This window comes from Aspergillus piperis (assembly GCF_003184755.1).
Source record: "Aspergillus piperis CBS 112811 unplaced genomic scaffold BO85scaffold_26, whole genome shotgun sequence".
Lineage (NCBI taxonomy): Eukaryota > Fungi > Ascomycota > Eurotiomycetes > Eurotiales > Aspergillaceae > Aspergillus > Aspergillus piperis.
Genome location: NW_020291616.1, coordinates 86,124 through 109,586, shown reverse-complemented (window position 1 = coordinate 109,586; position 23,463 = coordinate 86,124). Strand labels below are relative to the sequence as shown.

Below are 23,463 nucleotides of genomic sequence, written 5' to 3'. Positions count from 1 at the left end.
AGGCGATCTTTGCACTGCCTGGTGGTCAACGCGGATAGTTTGCCCGATCGCTTCTTGGAAGACAGTCTCCTAGATCGGCTAAGTGCTTAGCTCTCGGTCTAGGCGACCAAGGAGCGTAGAGATGGCACCAACACATGCCCTAGCTAAAATAGCAAAGGAAATACTTGGAGTAGCTTATTGAGATGGCCGGAGCCGCGATTGTATCTGTGCTGAGGTAGGTTTCGTAAAGATGGTTCATTGAATATCAGGCAGCTTTGACAACCGAATGAAAAGGGCGGAGATCGACAAATCGTAGAGGCCAGAATGGACACTTAGTAACTAGCTAAATGTTGGAAAGGTGGACAGAACAGGACATCTATTGGCGTACTCATTGGATTGCCAATTGTTCCGACGGAGTGTCATTGATTGGCTGGGTGTAAATAAACTCATCTTTTTCCCAGAGACCAGGAGAAGGAATCATCCTTGAAAATGTCTCAAGACCAAGGGCAGGGACTAGTTAATGGTATGTATCCTACTACCACTACTACTAATTCCTCCTACATAGAGATAATAGTTGTCAAGTTCAAGTACTCTTTCAGTAAAGAGTATTTCCAAACCGAGCAATAGTTATTCCGGAATAAAAATACGGCTTCAAAACTGAATCCTTTCTGCTCCCATCTGCGCCCACAGCGGAGATAACTTTGGCTATCCAGGCTAAGATTCGAAGGATGCTCTCTATCTATGACTCCCCGGGCACACTTTTCATCATTGTGTATGAAGGCCATTCAAATGCGTACTACGACATACCCAATGCCTGTGTCAGTATTATGTAAGTAGGTTTATATATAGATATCCCAGAGATAATCAATCAATAAGCTAAATGACTCTATAGGGGCTCAATGAGGGAACCTACGGTTTCTCTACCTTGGGGTTTCGTGGAGACCGCGCTGACCTTTACTGATGGAGATGTCGTCTGTATAATGGACTCGGCGTTTCCATCTAGGGCGGCAATGAACTGTGAAGATATTGAATACCTCACGGTCTCGCCATTCAGGTCACCAGCAGCCAGGGGCATCGATGTTACCTAACGAGACGACTCATTGACTTACTGAATCAAGTAGATACCGAAACCACCATATCACAAATACACGCAAAGCTTGCCGTGCATGAAAACCGTCCAGGCAGTCAACTGGGACTTATGTCTGTACATTTCCCCGCCAAGAACAAGCCATCCATCACCCTTCACCCTATGGGAGCGCTCCCAAGGCAGCTCAGAGGTCTCCGAAAAGCAGGTGATTTGTCAGATGTCAAGGTTTTGATTACTGTTCGGATAACATCATAAACGACCAGTATGCCGGATATCGTCGAGCAATGCATCCAGTACTTGTCAGCATCGATTGCCGGGGCTGTGGCAGATATCCAGATTGAAGGTATCTTCAGGTTCAATCCGGACTCGTCCTTGTTGCTGCTTACAATGCCAACTGCGGTTTGGAGCATGCTTCGTCATAATCACTCCTTTGACTTCGCGGCGGTGTCATCCAGTCACATAATCTACTTTGTCACCGGTCGACTACTATGGCTCTTGCCAGCGGGAATGCTGACTTGTCCTGCAGGGGCGAAGACTGATATTTATTGCTTATTTTATTTATAACAGGCAATTATACTGCGTTCAAAATAGAGTTATTCCTGCAAAGTAACGGTACGTAATTAGACTACAAGTCGGCAAAGAATGACTCTTTCCGCTAAAAACATGACCAAAGCCAAGACTTGTTCTTGTCTCGTGGAAGTTGCGGAAGTCGGAAGTTGAGTTGTTGGACTACAGAGCCGCGGAGATAGAGAGCTCCCCGCGGAGATGGCCAAATTGCCTCAAATGGTACTCCGGAGGTACATGAACCACCACGCCACCGTGCCAAACCTTGAGCAGTCGGTGCAAATTCTCATGGAACATGGCCAGAACATCAAACGAAAATATTAACCAGAAAAAAAAAAGTACACCGAGAAAGTAATTACGTAATTAACCGGTTGCTGTCAACCTTATACCCCCTAGCGCCTTGTCAATTTCCATTCCACCATCCACCACCCCTGGTTGTCTACACCTGCTCTGCCCCGTGAGGAATATTAGGAATATTAGGGTTATTCTGCAGTTGTGAGTTGGTCGGGGTGTGGTTCCTCCTCTCGGCTGTTGGCGATTGCGGCTGCTCTACCGTAGTAGCTTCGGAGTTATACGAGGGACGGTGCATCGACATGTCCCACGATCCGGGACCTCCCGAACCCATCTTGGCCTCCCATTCATTGTAGTCCTGACCGGGATTGACGGTGGTGTACTGGAACATCTTGAGGAAGGTGAAGAAGCCACATGCGAGGAGACTTCCCAGCAACGGACCGACCCAGTAGATCCAATGGTACCCGGGGAAACTGCGGTTGATGACGTCAGGACCGAGCGATCGCGCTGGGTTGAGTGAACCGCCAGTATAATAGTCCCCTGCAGGAGAAGAGGTTAGTCGCATATAATCTGGCAGCAATTGGACCGGAAGCCATCTACTTACCAACCATCTCGGTCACGAAGAACACCAGGCCGATGGCCACAGGAGCCAGGAAGGTGGACTTGTGTTTCACAACAGCCAGCATGATGATAATGAGCACCAGCTGAGCCGTCAAAAACATTTCGATGAACAGTCCTTGTGAGATTGAAGCGCCGCCGCCCAGACGAGTGCCGACGTTCAAGTCGCCTGGGAACAAAGCACTCACGACACCGGCAGCTGCAATGCCTGCGATGAGCTGAACCCCGAAAACAATAACCCCACGGATGGGAGACAATCCACCAACCAGACACAGGGCCAAAGTGACCTAGAATAATGATCAACCACATATCTCGGAACTGGCATGGTACAACATACTGCGGGGTTAAATAGACCTCCAGTCACTCGATAGAATGCCCACACATTGACCATCAACGAAAATCCGAAGCAGAGCGAGGAGTATAGCAGGTTTGGAGTGTTTGGAGGAGACCCGGGCGCTGGTTTGGGGGTATTAGACACCTGCGTCCCAGCGAAGGAGAAGAAGAGGAAGAGAAAGGTTCCCACGAATTCCCCGACGGCGGCGATGAAATTGTTCCGTGTCGTGTCGGCGAGGTGCAGCATAGGAAGCTGACTATTCGAGGATCTATAGACGGGAGCCGTCTGGCCGTCGCCGTTGCGCTTGCGAAACCATTGTGGTGGCCCCATGATGATATTCTTTACAATTTGTTCGAAAAACAAGGCCGATTGTGAGCGGAATCTATTTGCGACCAAAAAAAGTGGGCTGCTAGAGCAACAGAGCGGCTTTTATGCATCAGGGTAGGGCGAGCTGTCAGCTCCGCAATTCCAGCTGGAGCAAACGTCATGACGTTCTCTTCCGGCAGGAGGCTTGAAAGAGGTTTATCTCGGTTCGCAGGTGGTGAGCCGTCAATAGCAGAAGATTTGGCTCGGACTCGGGAAGAGCAGCCATAAATAATGAGCTAGACGACTTGGTTGCGACCATGGTTGAGCCGAAAATTGAGGAGCATTGAGTGTTCTGGACCTTGCTTTGTGGCGTTGAGCAACCAGACAATAGCGGCTACATTGAGAGGAGGAGTATAGTCCGACATGCCTCATTTGTGGGAAAATTCATCTGCCGACGAACTAGTTAGCATGTAGTCTCTTCTTTTGAGCCATAAATTTATGAAGCCGAATTGAGGTTGCATTACTGTTTGTTTTCTCTTTGGGGGTCCAACTCGGAAGAGCCCCACGCAGAATTGATTGACGGCGGAAAGCGGATTAACAATTTCGTAGACGTTACATGTTAACAATGAGAATGAGCAGATGCTTTGCATTGAGCTAGCTGGTGGGGTGTTTCCACCCTGTAGCCAAGACGAGAGCTTAGCAGGAGACTATTGTGGTGGTCTTTACTGTCTTGGAGTAGTGAGATCAACCATCCCAGATAGGACTAGCGGGTGTCTGTCCCGGAGATACCTTAATCCGAGGGAGCGAAGAGGGCGTGACTTCCTTCCTTCCAACTGCATCATCGCATCTTCCTCGGGGTCTCGTCTGTCCCTGCATTGCCGCAGCATCGTACAATACTTAGTACTGTCTCAAAATGAACCAGACATGACTAACAGCATCTTTGTGACTGGATGAGTTCGAACAACGGCCTCCCCGAGGAGTTCGTGAGCGTTGATGGATCACCCCACGGCCGAGACTCGGTTGCTCTCGGACGCCCCCCTAAATCTTCCGGTCGGGCGTCGGGATTTGGTGGGCTGATCAAAGGCCTCAAATTAATAATTTGCTGCGAGTCATTTTGACTTTAGCTCGCTCGCTATTCTGTCTCGGCGTGCCATGACAGCAGAGATGCTGCAGAAGCAGACGTCTGCCTTCTTATCAGATGCCTCAATAGTGATGGATGGATGTGACGGATATGCAGCTCCCACTGGGGGATCTGCTCTATGTGACAGGAGTGACAGCCCCTTGAACCAATTGAGAATGACTCGATTATCATATCACACTCAAAATTCTCTCGGTCCAATCACGGATCGACAGCCTTAGCATCATCTGGAACCTGATTTGACGCGTTAGTCTGGCACCTTCTGTACTTCCCCAGTTTCTCCGCGGAGATGCTCAAAAGGCCGCGCCGTTCAACTAGTATACACAAAAAAAGTGGAAGCAAGAAAAAACTTCTCCCGCCACGGCATGCCGTCCACCCGGACTAACAAAAGCCCTCAAGGACCACCTCCTAATTGCTCACCGGATTATAAATACTAGAATAGACCATCATCATCAGAGTGCTTTCTCCCTTCATTCTCCAAGATCCTTCTTAGACTCGTTCTCCTTTGGTACTCTTTGCATCATTTGTTCTGTCAGATCTACCACACTAAACAATGGGTCTCACCCAGGAACAGACTGACATCATCAAGGCCACCGTGCCTGTGATCAAGGTGCATGGCAATGCTGTTACCAGCGTCTTCTACAAGAACATGCTCGCCGCGCATCCTGAGCTGAATGCCATCTTCAACTCATCCAACCAAGTGAACGGCCACCAACCCCGCGCCCTCGCCGGCGCTGTCTTCGCCTACGCCGCCAACATCGACAACCTTGGTGCTCTCGGCCCCGCAGTCGAGCTCATCTGCAACAAGCATGCATCCCTCTACATCCAGCCCGAGCACTACAACATCGTCGGCAAGTTCTTGCTCGAAGCCATGGGCGAAGTCCTTGGTGACGCCTTCACCCCCGCCATCAAGGACGCGTGGGCCGCCGCTTACTTCCAACTCGCTGATATCATGATCAACCGCGAAGCTGCCCTCTACAAGGAGGCCGATGGATGGACCGAGTTCCGTGATTTCCGCATTGCCAAGAAGGTTTCTGAATCTTCTGAGATCACCTCCTTCTACCTCGAGCCTGTCGATGGCAAGCCCCTCCCCTCTTTCCGTCCCGGACAATACATTTCCATTCAGCTCTTCGTCCCCCAACTCAACCACCCTCAAGCCAGACAATACTCTCTCAGTGACAAGCCCCGCTCCGACTACTACCGGATCTCTGTGAAGAAGGAGGCTGGCCTTAATGCCACCGAACCGGGAGCTGAAGCCCACCCTGGCCTCGTGTCTAACATCCTGCACGATCTCAAGAAGGAAGGCGACATCATCAAGGTGTCGCACCCGCAGGGTGACTTCTTCCTGTCCGATGCGGAGAAGCAGAGCTCCAGCCCCATCGTTCTCTTGGCAGCCGGTGTGGGTCTGACCCCGCTCACCTCGATCCTGAACACCCTCCTCGAGACCGAGTCTGAGACACAGCGCAAAATTTCCTTCATTCACGGCGCTCGCACCTCCGCCGCCCGTGCCTTCAAGCCCCAGATCCGTGAGCTGGCCACCAAGGTGCCTAACTTGCAGGCCTTCTTCTTCACCAGCCACCCGGCTGCCGAGGACAAACAAGGTGAAGACTACGACTTTGCCGGTCGCCTGGACCTGAGCAAGCTGGATTCCAAGAAGGACCTGTTCCTGGACGATGCCACAACGCAGTACTACGTGTGTGGTCCCGAGTCGTTCATGCTGGACGTGAAGGGCAAGCTGGCTGCCGAGGGAGTGAGCGCGGATCGCATCAAGATGGAGCTGTTTGGCACTGGTGGTGTGCCCGCTTGATTGCGTCATTGACAGATACACACTGCATACACTTTTATCTGCTACCGATACAGATAGAGTAGAGCTTTGCATTATGGGTTACGACTGCATGGGTTAACCTTTGTATATAATTTTAGTTCTTTAATACCCTCCACTCAATTAATAATTCGTTATACACTACAACCAGCTCACATAAGCAAATTGCACTTATCAAACAATTCTTCCAGTTTATCAAAGCGTGAAAAACTAATTATGTATGAAGATTATCCACACAATTCACCTAATATTCACAACGAAAAGAAAATCTCTTCCCCCCATCTCACACTTAATTACCATACGCCTTAGCTTCACCCAACGCCACACCCCTCAACTTCGCAAAATCCGGCGTTCCCAGCCCGGAAACCGGATCCCACCCAGTGGTCGCATTCCAACTAGCAAACGGCACAACGGGACTTCCATTGGGCGTGCCTCCAAACCGGTTCCTACCATCACAACCCACGCTCCCGCCGTTGACAATATCATTCAACGCGCCACTCTCACTACCAACTCCATAGAGGAACGGGTTCAGGAATCCCATAACGGGCAAACCCGCCCTCAGTCTGGCGTCATTCAACAAGGCAATGACACCACTGAATGTCGGCGCGGAGCAACTGGTTCCATCGTACTGGCCAAGCATGCCCTTGTCGTAGACGGCGTAGTTGACGCCCTGCGCGGCGACGTCGGGGAAGGCGCGGCCGGAGGCGTTGAAGAGGCCTGAGAACTTGTTGCCCAGGTGCTGGGTGAGGTAGGTTTGGACGGCAGCCTGTTGGTAGGAGGGGCGGGGCCAGAGGTCGGAGAAGCCTCCTGAGGAGAAGGAGACGGCTTGTTCAGGGGAGGTTTTGGAGGTGGCACCGACGGAGGTTACCCAGGGGCAGGAGGCCGGGAATTGAGGAGGGAAGTGGGTGCGGTTGGTGCCGTCGTTGGTGAGGCAGGCGGCGCCGACGCCGGAGTCGCCGCTCGAGAAGATCACGGAGACACCGCGGCTGCCGAGTTGGGCGTAGAGGTTGCAGACCGTGCGGGCGTAGGGGACGGGGATGGTCTGAGTGGTAGGGGTGGTTAGTTGGGGTAGTTTGGGGGGATGAAAGGGGACCTACCTGTTCGTCTTCGCCGTAGGAGGTAGAGATGACTTGGGGGAGTTCGGAGTTGTTGAGCTTGAGGATACCCTGGAGGAAGTCGAGGTAGGGCTCGTTGCTGTTGTCGTTGGGGTCCGGGGAGCTCAGGTCGGGGACCAGTTCGCCGCGTCCGCCAGTGCTGTATTCGGTGACCGGGACGGGAGCGCTGACGCCCAGGATGTACTGCAGGTCGAGGTTGGCTTCGCCGCTGTCGCTCAATGAAAGCTGGTCGTTGAGGCCGCCGTTGAATTGGACGACGCTGAAGTTCTGGCCGATGGCATTGGGAGCCAGGTGCTGCTCGAACCTTTCGAGATCGGCATACCGGGCGTATTCTTCAAGGTAACTGGCGAAGCCGACCTTGCTACCGGACTTGGGATCAGCCTGGTAGTCACCGATGTTGTAGAGCTGCTTCAGACAGTGCGGCGTGATGATGGAGTCGCAGTGGGAGGTGTTCTGGGCCAGGGTGGCTGCGGTCAGGAATGTCTCGTCGGCGTGCTTGGGCTTGCTGCGCATGGTGGCACGGTTCGGCTGGATCTGGCCAAAGCGAGTGGTGGGCTGGATCATGTTGATGTGCGAGACCAGGGCGTCGGGGATGGAGTATTGCAGGGTGCGCAGACGACGAATGTGCTTGGCCTCGCTGACATACCACTTGAAGTCGGCATCCAGCAGGGCATTGGCCTTGTTGACGGTGGTATGGAACTTGACCCAGTCGGCGTCGACCTGAATATTGTGGACTCCGGCGGATTCCAGCCAGTCGCGGACTGAGTCGACGGCAGTGTCGCTGGGGAGCAGCATGCGCTTCATCTCATCATGTGTGCGGAAATGCTTTCCATAGTCGGCGTGACCCGGGGTGGACATGTCCATCACGGCTTGTTCGAAACCGGCAACATCGTGCTGCTGAAGGGCGATCTGAAGACGAATGACCTCGTTGCCGTGAGGATTGTTGGCGTATCTCCAGCCTGGTAGTAATCGAAGTAGTCGCGTTAGTATATGGTTTAGGATGATGCGTTGATGTTTGTAACTCACCATTGGGTACGCCGGACAACTTCTCGAAGATCTCCGCGGCTACAGGCGAAGGGAGCAGCGACAATAACGCGAGGGATACGGCTGCTCCCTGGCTAAGGAAGGAGGATAACATGGTGAAAGGGTGTCGGAGAGATGAAGAGGAGGGGATTGAAGACGGCGAAGGGGAAGTGAAGGGGACGGGCAGAGATAAGTAGTATTATTTATTTATTTGTTATGGGGGACTATCAGTACTGCCGCTGCAGGCGATTAAGACTGCGATGTGCATACCCTTACTGTATCGGGGGTTGGGAGGGGCGCTGATTGGGTCCGCTGCGAGTGTAGCCGAAGCTGGAGGTGACACTAGCGCCACACTGTCCGGCTGATCGACAGGGATATGCTATCATTCCGCTGTATTTTATCTTGCTGTTGCCTGCTTTGTTTTTGTCCAACAGCCCAAGATTTCAGTGTATTGCAGGGCGTCCAATAAACCGGTTGTTTGGCTGGCTGGTTTGCACCATTCCCCGCCAAGATCTTGCCAGGACCGGGCTTCTTATGATTGGCTGGGCGGGAGGCGGGAGGACAAGTTGGTGCCAATCGAGTGCAACCTCAGGAACCGCCCAGCCTGACTGGCTCCACCCGCCTTCCTGCTTCCCCTTTCCTAGATCTTGGCACGGCTAGCAGAAGTGATAGTTCTGCTCCTATTTCGTCATTTTGGTAGCTTCACCCCCCGCTTTCTTGAGAAGCCACTAGCTAATCGGGCCAATCCCTTGGTTTCTGCAGCTTTGGGCTACCCTGAAGAGGCAGGTCACTGCTCGTTCATCAATGTTATCTTCTACAATGTAGTATTGTGCTGTCATGGTCTCAGAGAAGGTTCGACTCCTCCGATGCTTTCCCCGGCTCTCCGCCGGGTGTAGCATCCTCTTCTCCTTGGCGTGGGGAAACAAATCAGAACAGGATGGATAGACTGGTAGTATCGCTGTGAAGCAAAGTATTCTTTTATCAGAGCAGCATTGGAAAACCAGCATCTATTGCATAATGGTCACTGACCAAATCTCCTCCCATAAGTACCATCTGTTATTATTTTCTCCGAAACCCACAAATCTGTCCTCTAGTCAACTATAAATAGTCTGATCGGCAGTGAACTTCAGCTCTCGGCAGCCCACTTTCCCATTATCTCGTTTGCCAATGCGAGGAATCGATGATCATACATTATAGATAAACCAAAGATATGAAAAACGTGAGAGCAAGGGCTTGTGCACCCTGTTTAGGACCTGAATCCTCCTCCGACAAGCTCCCCGAGACATCAACAAACCTTGTGTTGACAGGGATAGTATACTCCGCAGCGCTTAGCTGCATCTAGAAACGATCGGCCATAGCCATTGTCCAATGACCATAATTTTCGCCCAGGCCTGCTGCAGAGTCACTCGGAATAAATTTGCTTCTGATGATGCTAGATTTTGTCGCGATATGACTTACTTCTTGCGTGCATACTATTCACCATTTTCACTTCCATTTCTCCGGAGATATTCCCCTTCTGGAGCTGTCACAAGGCTGACATTATTAATCCGGCCTTGGGATAATACCAGAAGTCGGTACCCAGTAATAACAAGAGTTGCGTCTACTTCGACCAAGAGAATTGCAACGGCGTGAAGGTAGTACTGTGGTTTTTTAGTGAGCAGAAGTAGCGAGGAATTGATAATGAAAAGGGACATTTCCCATATAACCCAACTTTCGATATATCTCCGGTATGTTTACTTTTTCAGGCAGCCTTTCCATCCTTTCTCCTCTGCGAACTGCCATGCAGGGTCACGTGTCTGTATCACAGTCACGATATCTTCCCGCCAGCCCAAAGGTGCAGGGATCTCCATCCATTATCCATTCCACTTGATGCTCTCCCAATTGTAGCACAAATATATTGGGATTCTTTCATGATGCTACGCAAGCCTGTTCCGCTGTTACGCGGTCAAAGACGACCGTTCCACCATCCAACCTTTTCATACCGGACAAACCTGAGCCAGTCATGCCCCTTTAGTTGGAATGCGATCCATGAGCCGTATGACTACACAAGAGCTCGCTTCTTGGTAAATGAAAATCACGAGATGGCCATACGCCGGGTAAAGTTCAATATGAGTGAGCTAGTAAAGCGTGCGGCTGAATCAGTCGGCTTTTCACACGATCAATGCGTTAATGTTGAGAGACTCCCGGATGGCATGTTCAATAAAGCTTTCCTCTTCACCATGCAGGATGGTACACAGGTTGTAGGTAAGGTGCCAAATCCGAATGCCGGGCGGCCACACTACACCACAGCTAGTGAAGTGGCAACGATGGATTTTGTAAGCAAGCTTCATACTACCCGCTTCACCGGTGTGTCTAATGCCCACTGGTAGGTAAGGAATAAGCTGAGTACTCCGGTGCCGAAGGTTTTGGCTTGGAGCTCAAACGCAAGCGAGAACCCAGTTGGTGCAGAATACATTATTATGGAGAAGGTTGGAGGTATCCAGCTGAATAAAGTTTGGCCACGGATGAATATTAAGCAGAGATTTGAGCTCGTCATGACAATAGCCAGGTATCAAAAGGCCTGGATGTCGAAGTCGTTCATCCAATATGGGAGTCTATATTATTCCAAAGACTTGCAAAGTAACAGTGGCTGCATCCTCGTGAATGAAGACGGGTCTCGGTTCAAAGACGACCGATTTGCTATCGGTCCATCAACAGGAAGAGGGTTCCTTGACGACGGTAGGATCGACGTGGACTTTGATCGGGGCCCCTGTAAGATTTCCTTACCAGCCTGTCGATATCTCCTGCTGATACAGTCCAGGGGATAAGCTGTACGGATACAAATTAGCAATTGGGTTCCGAGAACTCGCCTGTGTACAGGAAATGCCCCAATTACCCCGGTCAATCCTGGGTTTATACGGTCCCGGCACATACCGTCGCTCACCATCGAAGAAAATAGCTGCTATTCGGGACTATCTCCGCATGGTGCATTTCTTCCTCCCAGCGGATGACTCAATATCGTCCGCATGCTTATGGCACCCTGATCTCCACGTTGCGAATATCTTTGTTAATCCCGAAAATCTATCTGAGGTTGTAGGCATCATTGACTGGCAGTCTACTGAGGTTTTACCTCTTTTTGACCATGCACGTCAGCCATATTTTCTTGACTATGATGGCCCTCCAGCAACTGGCCTCGATCCACCGGACTTCCCGCGCGACTTTGATCAACTCAATCCTGACGAAAAGATAAAGGCTGAAAGGCTTTACTTGAACATGTCTCTCACGACTCTGTATAGAAAGCTCACTTATGGCAAGAATAAGAGATTGTTCAAAGCTATGGAGTTTCAGCAGACATCGAGCTTTGACATGATGCTATTCGCTCAGAATTTGCTCATAGATGGAGAAGCTTTGTATCGAGCCCGGGCTATTGAGCTTGAAGAGGAGTGGTCATGTCTCCCGGGCGTACAGGCTTTCGGAAATCCACCATTTCCTTTGCAATATACTACCGGCGAGGTCAGATCTATTCACGAAGATGCAGATAAGGCATCCCGAAGCATGGAGCTGATGCGAGGCGTGAAAGAGTCTCTGGGTGAACTGTGGCCAGAGAAAGGCATCGTGCCGCTTGAGCGGTATGATGAAGCTAGGGAGCTTCTCAAGCATGTTAAAACAGACTTGATTAACCAGCTCGCAAATTCCGAAGAAGAGAAAACTGGCTGGGACAAGGCATGGCCATTCGATAACTGATTTGAGGTTCGCTTCTGAAACACAAGTAATAGGGACATGGCTGAATTTGCAGAGTCCTCCATCTCCTTCACTGAGAGCAGCCCCCAGTCGTTTGGTTTCGTCGTTTTCTACTTCGCATTATATCCCCTCCTCCATTATCCCACCTCAGTGCTAGTGCTTTGTGCATTGGACCCTCTCCGTGTTTATACTGACTTTCTTTCCGCTGGGCGATACCGTTGAATTCCAGTGTCTTGGATACGTGCTTAAGCACTAATTTGACCATAGCTATGGAAGCACCAAGATTTGTCTGCGGCAACTTAGAGTACGACACGTCTGGTTGCAAAAGAGAGGGGAGATTCGCGTTCAAGGGCTGCCGTCTTGTAAATGTACGTTCAGCCATGAAGTAGGAGTAACTTTCAAACTTTATCATACTAATCACTATGTCTGTGCAGTACTGCGGTCCAGAATGCCAAAAGTCCCATTGGCCTCAACATTAAATTAGCCTGCATGTCACCACTGAGGCAGGGAGCGTGGCTGCCGGCTTGTGCTCTAGAAAGTCGACTGCCTTCATTTGTTCAAGGGCCCCTTAACCAATTTATTGGACCGAATAAACACCTGTGGGGCAATACTCCTGCGATTGACGTCCTTCATTTGAGTCAAGCTGAAGGACGTGACTATGATCATGATCTCCGTCTCTTGTTTGCCGGTATGTGTTTGACCTTTTGTTTAATCTATATCATGGTGATAGCTGAACAGACATAATGTTGCCGCAGCTCGGGAGACCTCCGGAGTTTCATTGAAACGATCGCTCAGCTCCCGAAGAGCTATGATCGCTGACTTGAGGTCACAATCAATGACCGCGACATTGGTGTTGTATCCCGCCATGTTATTATGCTCCTTCTTCTTCTCAGTATGGATGAAGACGATGCAACAATTGACTGTATCATTCACCTCTGGTACTCGGCGTTCCTACGTGACACCCTGTCGTGAACTGACATCACGGTACCTCAAACGGCGTTAATTAGCAACGGGGGCTGCATTCGACCATTTGAACGTTGACTGACACCCCAATTCGTTGGCGCCACCGATATCCGTATGTCACGAATTTTGGGGCACTTCCGTCAACAGCTGTCCTGGAGGAATTTGCTGGGAGCATAACATTATGATGACCTTCTAGTTAAGGTTCTAAGACTATCCACTAACGTCCTGTCCTTGAGGGCACTAGCTTATAAGCCGAGAGTACTTAATAGCTAATACCATTGACATTTTTTATCTCTTTTAATCTTTCCTTAGCATGTAATACTTGCTGTGGAATGATCCCACTATCATGCATATATCTTACCTGAAAGCTCAACATTACTTCACGGACTTGGTCCTTATTCACAACTCTACATTCTATATACGGGAAGTGAAGCCACCGCCAATCACTGCATATCCCAGCCCTTGCTCTATTCCCTGAATAGGAGGTGATAATGTTGCAGGCCATATAAATACCGAGATAGTTTCTCCAATTCCTCCTTCCTTCTCACAAACCACTATCTTCTCTACTCCATATCAACCAGCCTACTAATCTTTGATAACTATATATATGCTACCTGGTAGTAGTTAAACCCAGATTACTAGTTAATGATCTATATCCCCATCATTAGTACCGCGTATTAGATCTCTAAGAACTCCTAGACAGAGGGATATGCAAACCTATCGAACAATCATCTCGAACCCGAGTCATTGAAGTGGGTCGATGACACCCAGTATAGCGACCTATACCATTACCAGCATAAACAAGCTGCAGTTCAGGAGAACATGTGTAGCGACAGAAACTGCAGTCAATTCAGACCCGCTACGAACATGCTATAGAATGTGAGGCAAAATGCCTACTCGGCCCTAAGTACCTCCCAGAATTCATACTATTCGGTCATATGAAAATCTATCATTTGCATCCTAGAACTGCATGTTTATGTCAACATGGTGCTACAAAAGGCTGCTCATATATTCATCAACATAAAAGGGTCTACAAGGTGCAGATGTCTCCTATAGCAGCTATCGGGCAGCACCAGAATATTGCCTGATGGCCCTCTCGTATGCATTTCTCATGACACCACCTTCAAGGCACGGTGCGCTGCAAGAATCTTCGCCGCGGATCAATCTCGGCAGCTTGGTCTATACCTGAGAATCCATGACATATTCCCGACAAACACTCCATACCAGGTAAAAACATACTGGGCATTCAATGCCAGGTTTGTCATAATCATTCAAATGCGGTGGTCGGCCTTTTTAAACGTCATCAAATTCAAGCACGGAAGAGATATGGGATCCAACATTATCGCCCGAACCCGGCCAAACAGGAACAGATTGGGGAATCTGGGGTCGTTCCAGACAGTCCAGCTTCACTGGAGAGGATTCTTTTTTTTGAAAACTTACTGGATTTTTACTAGAGTCTACTTCTTCTTCTCCCTGCAGAAGACTGTTGATGCCTGAGCTCTACTTACAGAGAGATAAGCTTAGAGCATGACAACACTTAGCAACTGATGCATCTTGGACAGTTGAAGATAGATCTGGTCATACGTGTACCCAAGTTCGACCTTAGCTTTTACCCTTCAAATGCGTTTCCGTCAACTATTGGTATGGGAAAATACATATTCCATTCATGCAACCCGATCTATGCGTGGGTGTTCATTGGTGTCACTCTTGCGAATCGGTGTATTTTCTTGGTCTATTCTTCGATTACCTATCGCATAATCGCTGATCTTGTAGCAGGTACCCGGCGAGCACTTTCCTATAAATCAGTCTCTCCTCGGCGCAGAGGTTTGCTGGCTTTGCACAATATGCTTACATTCCAGTAGCAGGCACTAGCTTCCGTGAAGTGGTGTGCCAGACCCAGGGTATCAGCTGAGAAGAAAGGTGATATAGGTCCAGAGCGTCCTTTGGGCGCCTGGAACTTTCAAAGAGAGAGAGACATGAATCACTCTTCGTGGAACGACCGACCACAAGTACCAAAGTTCAATGAGATCAACCAGAAACTAACATCGCTGCCTGGACAGAAGATATCAAAGATCTGAAAGCGACAAAATAAGACAGATACCTACAAGACACCATTCAGAAAATGCTACTTAAGCCCAAGCTTTGGTAAAGCAATTCTCCAAATATGCCACCATTGATGGGCAGATGATCATTGAGATAGGGCACTTCATTCACTCCAAATATCTTTTAATGAAACTCTAGTACAGTGATGCCTTAGATTGCGATATATCAACTTATGATAGAAACACGAACACGTTGCTCAGCGGACTAGGATCCAGGAACTCGTAAGAGACACTGAATGGTGTCCTTCGATGCTGCGAAAACCGTGTGGCGTCAGCATTGAAGTCACTCTTTGCAATACATTATCAGAGCTATTACTGCGAAGAAGTATTATATTTTGCATATTCTTGATATCAATGTCATCATACAGGCATGATTTTTGCATAGCTAAAGGTGAATTCGTCTTCCTGGCTATGCCTGTTTCCTTCTCAGAGACACTGCCCATGGACTAGCTGTCCACAAGCCATCCAAAGGATATCGAAAGTAACGAGCGATATCGGGTCCAAAGAGCAAATAAAATACCTTGTCATTCTCAGACCAGAAGAGTGTATGACTATACAATACAAATTGACAGAAAGGACAGACTTAACCCAATCTACTGCATCATTCTTGTTGTGCCCAATAATGACTCTATACCAGGCTGCCGCGACGCCTGATGCCGTACGTTTGTGGGTCAAGGACTGGTCTATGCTATCTTACACGACAATCTGGTTCTTCTGTGGCTGCCAAGACTATGTCTGCCTGCCTCTCATCTCCCACCAAGGGTGCGTCGTTCCTGAAAAGGTTCGACGAAAAGCACCCATCTTCCAGTATAGATCTGCAGTACTAATCTCGCTTATACATGTTGCCCAAGTAAGGTCTCTCACGATAAGATAATTTCTCCTTCTCGTATTATGTTTACATCTCTTCTTATTCATATATTTCTTTTCAACTTTGTTGACCCACTATCAGATACATGATCAGAACGGGATAGCTTCAGCTGTCCAGATAAAGTTATATATAAGATATGTTGATCTGACTCCGCAGACACTCTCATTATCTATGAGGACCATTGAGCCATAGACTCCAGTCACTCAAATCACTTCTCGCAATATCTGTTTTAGATCTACAACATCTTATCCGACGAAGAGTTACGGCAAACCAACGAATTTCGAGGGACTCGGTGAACACGACACCATTTTCCCCTCAAGGGTTTTGCGGAGGCTAAAATATCATCCGTATCCTAGACTCATGCTCTTCCCCCAGAGGTTCTTAACAAGGGACAGGAAAATCTACCCATTCTTGTGGTCGTATTTGCAAATTGAGACTAGTTTTCAGAATTCATCCAGAGAACCGGCTGCTGGAATCAGTACAGCTCGTAGGCTAGGATACCGTAGAGCGCTCAACTAGTTGATGGTTGAGAAAAAAAAAAAAAAAAAAAAAAAAAAAAAAAAAAAAAAAAAAAAAAAAGTCTTTGCATTTGCACGAAACTATAGGGAAACCTATGATGATTGGGACAAAACCTATAGTAAGACTGTGACACGCACATGCCAAACGGCTTATAACGAGAACTTCCATAATCCCATAATATCGCAGCGATGACATGGTAGCCCTGCATCCTTCGTGGCCCTAATATCCACAGGTATCATCATGTCCTGAGCCATTATCCTTGCATGCTCCGTCGGCACACTTGTCAACCCAAACCAGGAAGTCTTCATCGGCAGTGCAGATGAAGCGCGAGTAAAGAATGAAATCACTGGTTGTCGGTTGATCTGACCTTTCAAGAGACGCCACAATGTCTTCATAATAATCTCCTATTGTCCATGGTCTGTCAGAACCCCCGCAAGACGGACCAGAGACGGAAATTTGATGTCTTCTTACCTTTTTTGATCAATGAGGTGCCACAGTAGATAAGACCTTCAGTGCAGCCATAGGCAAATGCTCCAGAGGCCGCACCAAGAGTAAGAAGGACGGTGGAAAACTTCATTGTCAGATTGTTGGAGTGGATAGACTTTTTTTGATATCTTTAAAGCGACGCTAAGATTGTTTTCTTTTTGTCTCTGTTGGACTGCGTGGAATATGGTACCTCTGCGGTCTTTAAATATCCGGCAGTCTTGAAAGAAATGGGCTAAGTTCATCTCTTCCCCTTCGTTACAAACCTCGTGTCATCGTTGCACAACATTCTTCAGCTCCTGCATATGGAATACTGTAGTGCTATCGGATAAGAGTAAGACTTTTCTCTCAGCTAGCCACTCATCACCTTACATTCTGGCTTCAGCCAACTTTCAATCATCCTGTAGTTCATTATACCCACCTGTCCGTTACTATACAAGATTGTTTCCTCCAATACCCAAACGGCTTTACGTTTTCGACTAAACAAAGATATTGACTGCCAAATTGGAAGGTTTTTTAGGCCATGCTTTGGGGTTGGCCCCATCGTTCTTCAGCTCCACATGAACGGGGTTGACCGTGCCCCAGCATTCTTACCCCCCAAACTTCGACCTCCTTGATTCCTATCCGCCAAAATCCCGCAGTCCGCGGAACTATGTACCCACAATCTCCAACAATATAAGCTGTCATTTTCAGCTGTACTACAGCAAGCGCATTTTGGAATGTTCCTAGGTACGTTGTGTCCTTCTGACCATCACTGTTTCCAGCATACCTTTCAGGTTAAGACGAGGGTCCCCAACTTAGGGTTGATTTCTGTAGTTATTGTCGATCATATTTCTGAAGACATGAGATTCCAGAGAAAAGTAAAGTCTTCACCCAACTCGTAACTAGATAGACAGGAGTGGAACACGCGGAAATATGCAGGAGCAGCATGTATTCACAGGTAGCTGGAAGTCCTTGCCCCAAATTAGGGCCATTATTGGTCAAATGATAAGGAACAATGCGCATGTCTGTATGCATATGTCTGGTAGGTAGAAATATATCAATGTTACATCTTCTTCAAAAAGTTAATAAATTGTTGGGCGAGGTTGGAGTATGGAAAGTGAAAATGTTATATAAAAATTTAATTAGGTCAGGGAACCCGCTGCTGCTTTGGAAGCAGTTGCTGCCCAAATGCGAATACCTTCAATATTTACTGTACTGTGCATGATCGCTGCTTACACTTGAAATGTGGTGTCCAATCCATAGCCTATGTCTCAATACACCATGTCAAGCGCTAGGGAATCTGGTCTCAGACTCAAGTTACAATGAGAAGACTTGTATACTTGTATGGTATTACCAAGTGCAAAATCTCCCGCAGAGCATCAGATCTAGGAAATACCAACCTTCTGTGTCTCCCAAGTGGTGGCCTTCAACGCTTGTGATCTCCTGCGTGGATAATCCTGTTATCGGCTGATTTGGTGATATATCATTGCTTTATTGGAAGATGGTATTTCAGAGTCATCATACCTCTCTCTCGTCGTTGTCCAATTGTTCACTGCATACATAGTGTTCCATCTTGAATGATCCTATATTTCCTCCATTGATGTTTTCCGAAGAGCAAGCCGGGTTCGGCATTGCGGAAGTCAGTCAGCAATTCGAGGTCTGTCGTAATAGTGTAGAAGAGTAATGTACTCTATAACATTGTCCAAAGCTCTTCAGGGGCGAGCATCATGATACTTCTAGGACTGACCGTCTTGGGGGAGCGTTGGAAATAATGCAGTGTATGTCGATGCTACGGCCGCAGGTAAATCAAGAGCCAATGAACAGCAATACCCAGGAATGACTATGTGACAACTAAAGAGATGTGTGCCTGCTGACTTAGTACTAGGTGGTTATCACCCATACCTATTACATAACCTTGCGTAAGTTTTCTTTTTGGCGTCGCTTGTCGCATACCAACACATAGAGGATTGTAATTATTGTATCGGTGACAACTCCAGAGGCCTGGACGAGATTTCATCGATGATAATGTAGGTGTTTAAAAGCAAGAACGACGAAAATGGTCTGCAACCGATGATAGCAATATACTTTCAATTCTATTAAATAACTCTCATAGCAACTCGATGGGTAGTAAGAAGACCAGATTATTATGTGGACTTATAAGCAAGATCGACATTGTTAACGGAGAATTGTCGGCAGAGATATTCAATAACCCTAAATATTTGGATGCAATGAAGGTCTGCCGTGAAAGAACCATCAAAACTTCCATGAAGGTATAGGCATTCAACTTGGATCGAAAGTCCTAACCACAATGAAGTTCTTTACTACTGTATTTCATGCGCTTGGCACTGTTTAGGAGTTAGTGATTGCCTCCTACTGGGATTACCAGAACGTCCTTATGTGGATCGTCCCTACTCCAGATGAGTATGTAGTTTAAAGATGACCACCTGTGACCTCATAGGATTTCAACGTGCAAAAAAAATCGTTCTGAGATGGCGACTACTACTAAAAGAGGATCTAATCGGCACTTGTATCTCTGGAAAACCAACAGCTGAAGACTATGTGCTTAACTGCGCTCCTTGGGGTGGCACCGTATAATTCAGGAAGGAATGCCCTGAGAAGTGCATGAAGAACCCTGGCATAGTAGCTGGGTTATACTGACTTTTACAAGACTTGATATAGCCTTCATATAGTTGAGTACACTTGTCTGGGTATATTTCTATCAGCATCCATAGAGAGAATCCCCCCTGCATTCAATCCACCATTCAATCCACCGGGTATTACCACCAACACCAGAAAAATATACTCTCACCCACCAAACCCAAACACCTCCTCCACCTTCCGAATCTCCTCTTCCATCCGAGCAACCCTCCCCTGCCCTCTCCCCTCTATCCCCACAAGACAATATGGATCCTGCCACTCCGGCCCGTCCCGATACCGAAGAATATTCTCCATGTTTCTGTGCTTCTTTTTCTGCGTAGGTTTCTGGTTTGTGTCCGATGACGTCGATCCACTTTGTGTTCCCGTCTCTGCGCTTGTGTTGTTATGTGTGGACTGAGATGTGATAGATCGCGTGGTACTTTTAGCTCTCGAGGATATGTTGAATTCAAGGGTTAGCTTTCATTCCCATACAGCAAATACCATGGGTTCGATGCAGTGGTGGTAAAGTACCTTGTACTCGATGTGGTGTTGGGCATTATGATTGGGTGTGTTTTGGATTTGTGGTCGTCGGATGTAAGGAGTTGTTGTACATGGCAGTATGGATAGACCAGAGTAGATGAGAGTACTAATAGAGGGGGATTGTATGTATCGTAGTAGACTTTTTTAGGAAACAACACATTTGAACTAAGATTGAGTAGCATAGTATACACCAATTTATACCCACACATACACAGACCGACAAAAGTGTAGAGAGAGATATCTACAGCCTCATCGACTTCCTCTTTCTCAGCTACTAATCACTACTACACTCTTCACAGCCCATCGCCCATCTAGAAGGTGGTCTAGAATGAAAATCCAGCAAAAAGGAATGAAATGAAGCGAGTAGGCAACGACCGAGCACTCCTTCCATCCATCTATCACAATGCATAAATCTCATCTCATTTCCGCTCGGTGCAGTGCAGACAGTCCAGTCCAGACCACTCAAAAATCCTTCCCTACTAGTTTACTTGCATAGAATTGTATCCGATCTGCCCGTAAGCGACAATAGCTATCTAGTGTAGGCGTGTGTGTGTGTGTGTGTGTGTGTGTGTGTGTGTGTGTGTGTATCAATGCACACCTGGTCCAGACTCTCATCATGTACATCCATAATGTACCTTCAGATAAATCAACACATATGAGTAGAAAATGATTCGATGACGACATCCCCTCCAACCGTGGCCAGAAGCTCTCTACTATACATGGAAAAAAGCAAAATGATGGTGGATTGTCGGCTGGGCGGGAATTATCGGCCGGTCTGGATCGGTCGGGCCAGCCAGGACGTTCTAGAATCGAAACATTTCTTTTTCTTTTTGTTTAGTTTTGTTTTGTTTTGGGAGGGTGTGTGGGCGTCCCGTCGGTGTCGGGCTGGTTTGAATTTCAATGCATATGGTGGATTGATTAATTAGGAAATTAGTGCGGAGTAGCATCTATTCTATAATTTAGTTTTATGTATGTCCATTGGGTATCTACAAGGCTTCTGGCTGTTACTGTGTAGGAGAGATTTCGCAAGGCTGGATCAATTGGGTTGATGGGGAGGGGGGGGGGGACGGGCGGGGTTTGCGCCTTGTCGGTGTAACGGATGGAGTTGATGGGTTAACTTTTAGTTGGGATGGGATGGGTCCAGGGACGGGTAACCCTGGTCTAGGTCTTTCTTTCTTTTTATTTCTTATATTTGCCGTGGGTGTTTACTTTGTAGAATTACATTTTATTATTGAGGATAAGAAAATATTGTAAAATAGTGAGTGGATTAGGTCGAACTTTTCATCTCCGGGTATATATCAACACAACACCAATTCATCCCATAATTCGCCGCCCACGACAGGAGAGGGCCATGAAACAAATTCCCAGATCTTGTTGTAAGATGTAAGGAACAAAAGAAAAAGAAATCATCATAATTATTATACAATATACGTGACGGTCATTACAAGGGGATATCTGGGCAGAGACAAAACAACGCATCGCCGCTGGGCTTATGCGTGAAACGCCTCACTCCCCTTGCTATGTCGCCACATCCCGTTCGGGACCATGCTTTGTTTGAGCATGGCAAGCTCCTTCTGGAGCGCCTTGTTCTCATCCTGCAATTCTTGCATAAAGGTGATGGCATTGGTCAGGATCTCCGACTTCTTCAGCGAAGCCGAGCCGCCCTTGGTGGGCTTCTGGACTCCGCCGCACATCGCCTTCTCCAGGGCGACGAACTTGGCGTTCATGTTCGTGCGGTACCGCTTCTCGATGATGTTGTGCGCCGCCCGCTTCGCCGCATTGCGGCCGGTGGTGGTCTGGGCCTGACCCGTGCTGGCGTTGGAGTCGCTGGAGAGACTGCGGGTGGTCTTACGGGCGGTGTTGTTGGCGGCAGGGGAGGAGGGGGCGGGCGGGGGTGAGACACTGGTGGCGGGGTAGTCCTGCGGTGTAATTTCCGGACTGGACGACCACCTTGTCGCGGTAACCTCGCGAGGCTTCGGTTGAGACGTCGTCTTGCGACGAGTGGATGTCTTGGAAGTACGAGCAGCAGGCTTAGGCAGCTCCATGTGGATAGGCTCAATGGGAGAGACACGGCAGGTAGGAGACCATGATTGATCATCACTGTCGAGGTCCTGTTGAGTATATGTTAGTTATGGTTCAATCCATTCAATACCGATGGAATAGACATACCGATGAGAGAGACCCGCAGGAGGCAGCATCTTCACCCGAGTGGTTGGAGATGGTGAACGCACTGATATCTGGGGGTGGGGCGAAGAAGTCGGCGGGAAAATCCTTGGGGTCCAAGTTCATCATCTCGTTGGACATCTCCAAGGGGAAAGTCTCCGGCATCATGGTGTTGAGGGAGAACAGATCGATGGCATTGTCGTAGCTCCAGTTAGCCGACAGAGGATCGGGTCCCTTGGCGAAGGTATCATTGGGACGAGTGAGTGGGCTCGGATGGCTCATGCTGTACATCCGCTCGTCGTCTAACGAGAAGGAATCGGGCCTAGGGTATGCCATACTAGTGGACTTGAGATGGGGTTGATTTGGATGGATGACGATGTGGATTGTCTGATAGTACTTGGTGTGGGAGGCAAACTTGATAGTCGAGTCGACAGTCAAGGTCGAGTGGCAAGCAGAGAAGTGTTGAGGAGGCAAGAGAAGAGTAAATATAAAGAAGCTGTCTGATATTGAACCGTGGATCGGAAGGATGCTAGGCAGTAGAAGACATCGGGGGATGGACTATATAAAGGTGGAAGGTTTCAGGAGAAGCCGGTGTCAGAAACCGATCGCCAGGCCAGCCGAGACGCAATGATGTAATGGCTTGCAACGGTCGAAAAATCCACGGCCAGCGAAAAATAATGAGGGCCAGCATAATTGGACTGGAGACGCGCAAGAAAAGCCATGACCATTGTCGAAACGATAATTGCACAGGGCCGGTGAAGGGGCACCGAGAGATCACCCCAGCCGGATGCAGGGCATCCAGCCTCGGTCGGCTCCGATGTCTGCCGTCGGAAGGCCCATTTGGGGGGGAGTGAATGGGAAGCAGGGGAAAGCTCAGCAGGAGAGAGAGCTGAGGCAAACTACAGCTCAGTAGAGTACGTACTAGACTCCCACCAGAAAATAGGAAAATCAAAAAAAATAAAAAAGGAAAAAATCAAGAGAAAAGGACGGATTGGAGAGCCGTGGAGGGCGGGATCGGTGGATCGATCGATGCACAACCGTTGGACTGGCTTCCCTTTCGTTTGCTGACTATACCTCTTCTGGCTTAGTTCCCCGCCAAGTACCGCCGCGGCCGAGTCTCGGCTCCGACATCTTCGGCCGGACGAGGAGGAAACTCGACAGAAGTAAGAACAGCTGGACAAATGATTTTTCTGTTTTTTTTCCCTTTTC

The 23,463-nt window shown here is 48.4% G+C and overlaps 8 protein-coding genes across 8 annotated transcripts; 3 read left to right on the top strand and 5 right to left on the bottom strand.

The window, feature by feature from the left end:
• Positions 1-650: 650 nt before the first annotated feature.
• On the top strand, positions 651-1,630 carry BO85DRAFT_505112 (uncharacterized protein; the record flags this gene model as incomplete). The annotated part of the gene is made up of 4 exons (XM_025664323.1): positions 651-808; positions 872-1,033; positions 1,072-1,303; positions 1,349-1,630. The coding sequence occupies exons 1-4, from the start codon at positions 708-710 to the stop codon at positions 1,628-1,630; spliced, it is 777 nt and encodes a 258-aa protein (XP_025510962.1). The 5' UTR covers positions 651-707.
• Positions 1,631-2,069: 439 nt separating this feature from the next.
• BO85DRAFT_382289 (aquaporin) lies at positions 2,070-3,203 on the bottom strand (the record flags this gene model as incomplete). Its single annotated transcript, XM_025656463.1, has 3 exons — positions 2,070-2,461; positions 2,526-2,826; positions 2,877-3,203. The coding sequence occupies 3 exons, from the start codon at positions 3,201-3,203 to the stop codon at positions 2,070-2,072; spliced, it is 1,020 nt and encodes a 339-aa protein (XP_025510961.1).
• A 1,501-nt stretch (positions 3,204-4,704) lies between these two features.
• On the top strand, positions 4,705-6,276 carry fhpA (flavohemoprotein). The gene has a single exon (XM_025654248.1). The coding sequence runs from the start codon at positions 4,871-4,873 to the stop codon at positions 6,122-6,124; it is 1,254 nt and encodes a 417-aa protein (XP_025510960.1). The 5' UTR covers positions 4,705-4,870; the 3' UTR covers positions 6,125-6,276.
• BO85DRAFT_453425 (S53 family peptidase) lies at positions 6,075-8,471 on the bottom strand. The gene is made up of 3 exons (XM_025661050.1): positions 8,281-8,471; positions 7,237-8,213; positions 6,075-7,181 (listed from the first exon to the last, which is right to left on the bottom strand). The coding sequence occupies exons 1-3, from the start codon at positions 8,390-8,392 to the stop codon at positions 6,429-6,431; spliced, it is 1,842 nt and encodes a 613-aa protein (XP_025510959.1). The 5' UTR covers positions 8,393-8,471; the 3' UTR covers positions 6,075-6,428.
• A 1,159-nt stretch (positions 8,472-9,630) lies between these two features.
• Positions 9,631-9,993, bottom strand: BO85DRAFT_453424 (uncharacterized protein). Its single transcript, XM_025661049.1, has one exon. The coding sequence runs from the start codon at positions 9,969-9,971 to the stop codon at positions 9,750-9,752; it is 222 nt and encodes a 73-aa protein (XP_025510958.1). The 5' UTR covers positions 9,972-9,993; the 3' UTR covers positions 9,631-9,749.
• A 197-nt stretch (positions 9,994-10,190) lies between these two features.
• Positions 10,191-12,000, top strand: BO85DRAFT_382484 (phosphotransferase enzyme family protein; the record flags this gene model as incomplete). The annotated part of the gene is made up of 3 exons (XM_025656467.1): positions 10,191-10,625; positions 10,647-11,028; positions 11,078-12,000. The coding sequence occupies 3 exons, from the start codon at positions 10,191-10,193 to the stop codon at positions 11,998-12,000; spliced, it is 1,740 nt and encodes a 579-aa protein (XP_025510957.1).
• A 4,511-nt stretch (positions 12,001-16,511) lies between these two features.
• On the bottom strand, positions 16,512-17,093 carry BO85DRAFT_523869 (uncharacterized protein). Its single transcript, XM_025665384.1, has 2 exons — positions 16,921-17,093; positions 16,512-16,853 (listed from the first exon to the last, which is right to left on the bottom strand). The coding sequence occupies exons 1-2, from the start codon at positions 17,024-17,026 to the stop codon at positions 16,669-16,671; spliced, it is 291 nt and encodes a 96-aa protein (XP_025510956.1). The 5' UTR covers positions 17,027-17,093; the 3' UTR covers positions 16,512-16,668.
• A 4,370-nt stretch (positions 17,094-21,463) lies between these two features.
• Positions 21,464-22,739, bottom strand: BO85DRAFT_163585 (HLH DNA binding domain protein). Its single transcript, XM_025654247.1, has 2 exons — positions 22,261-22,739; positions 21,464-22,202 (listed from the first exon to the last, which is right to left on the bottom strand). Exons 1-2 carry the CDS (start codon positions 22,588-22,590, stop codon positions 21,582-21,584), a joined length of 951 nt encoding a protein of 316 aa, XP_025510955.1. The 5' UTR covers positions 22,591-22,739; the 3' UTR covers positions 21,464-21,581.
• Between the last annotated feature and the right edge of the window lie 724 nt (positions 22,740-23,463).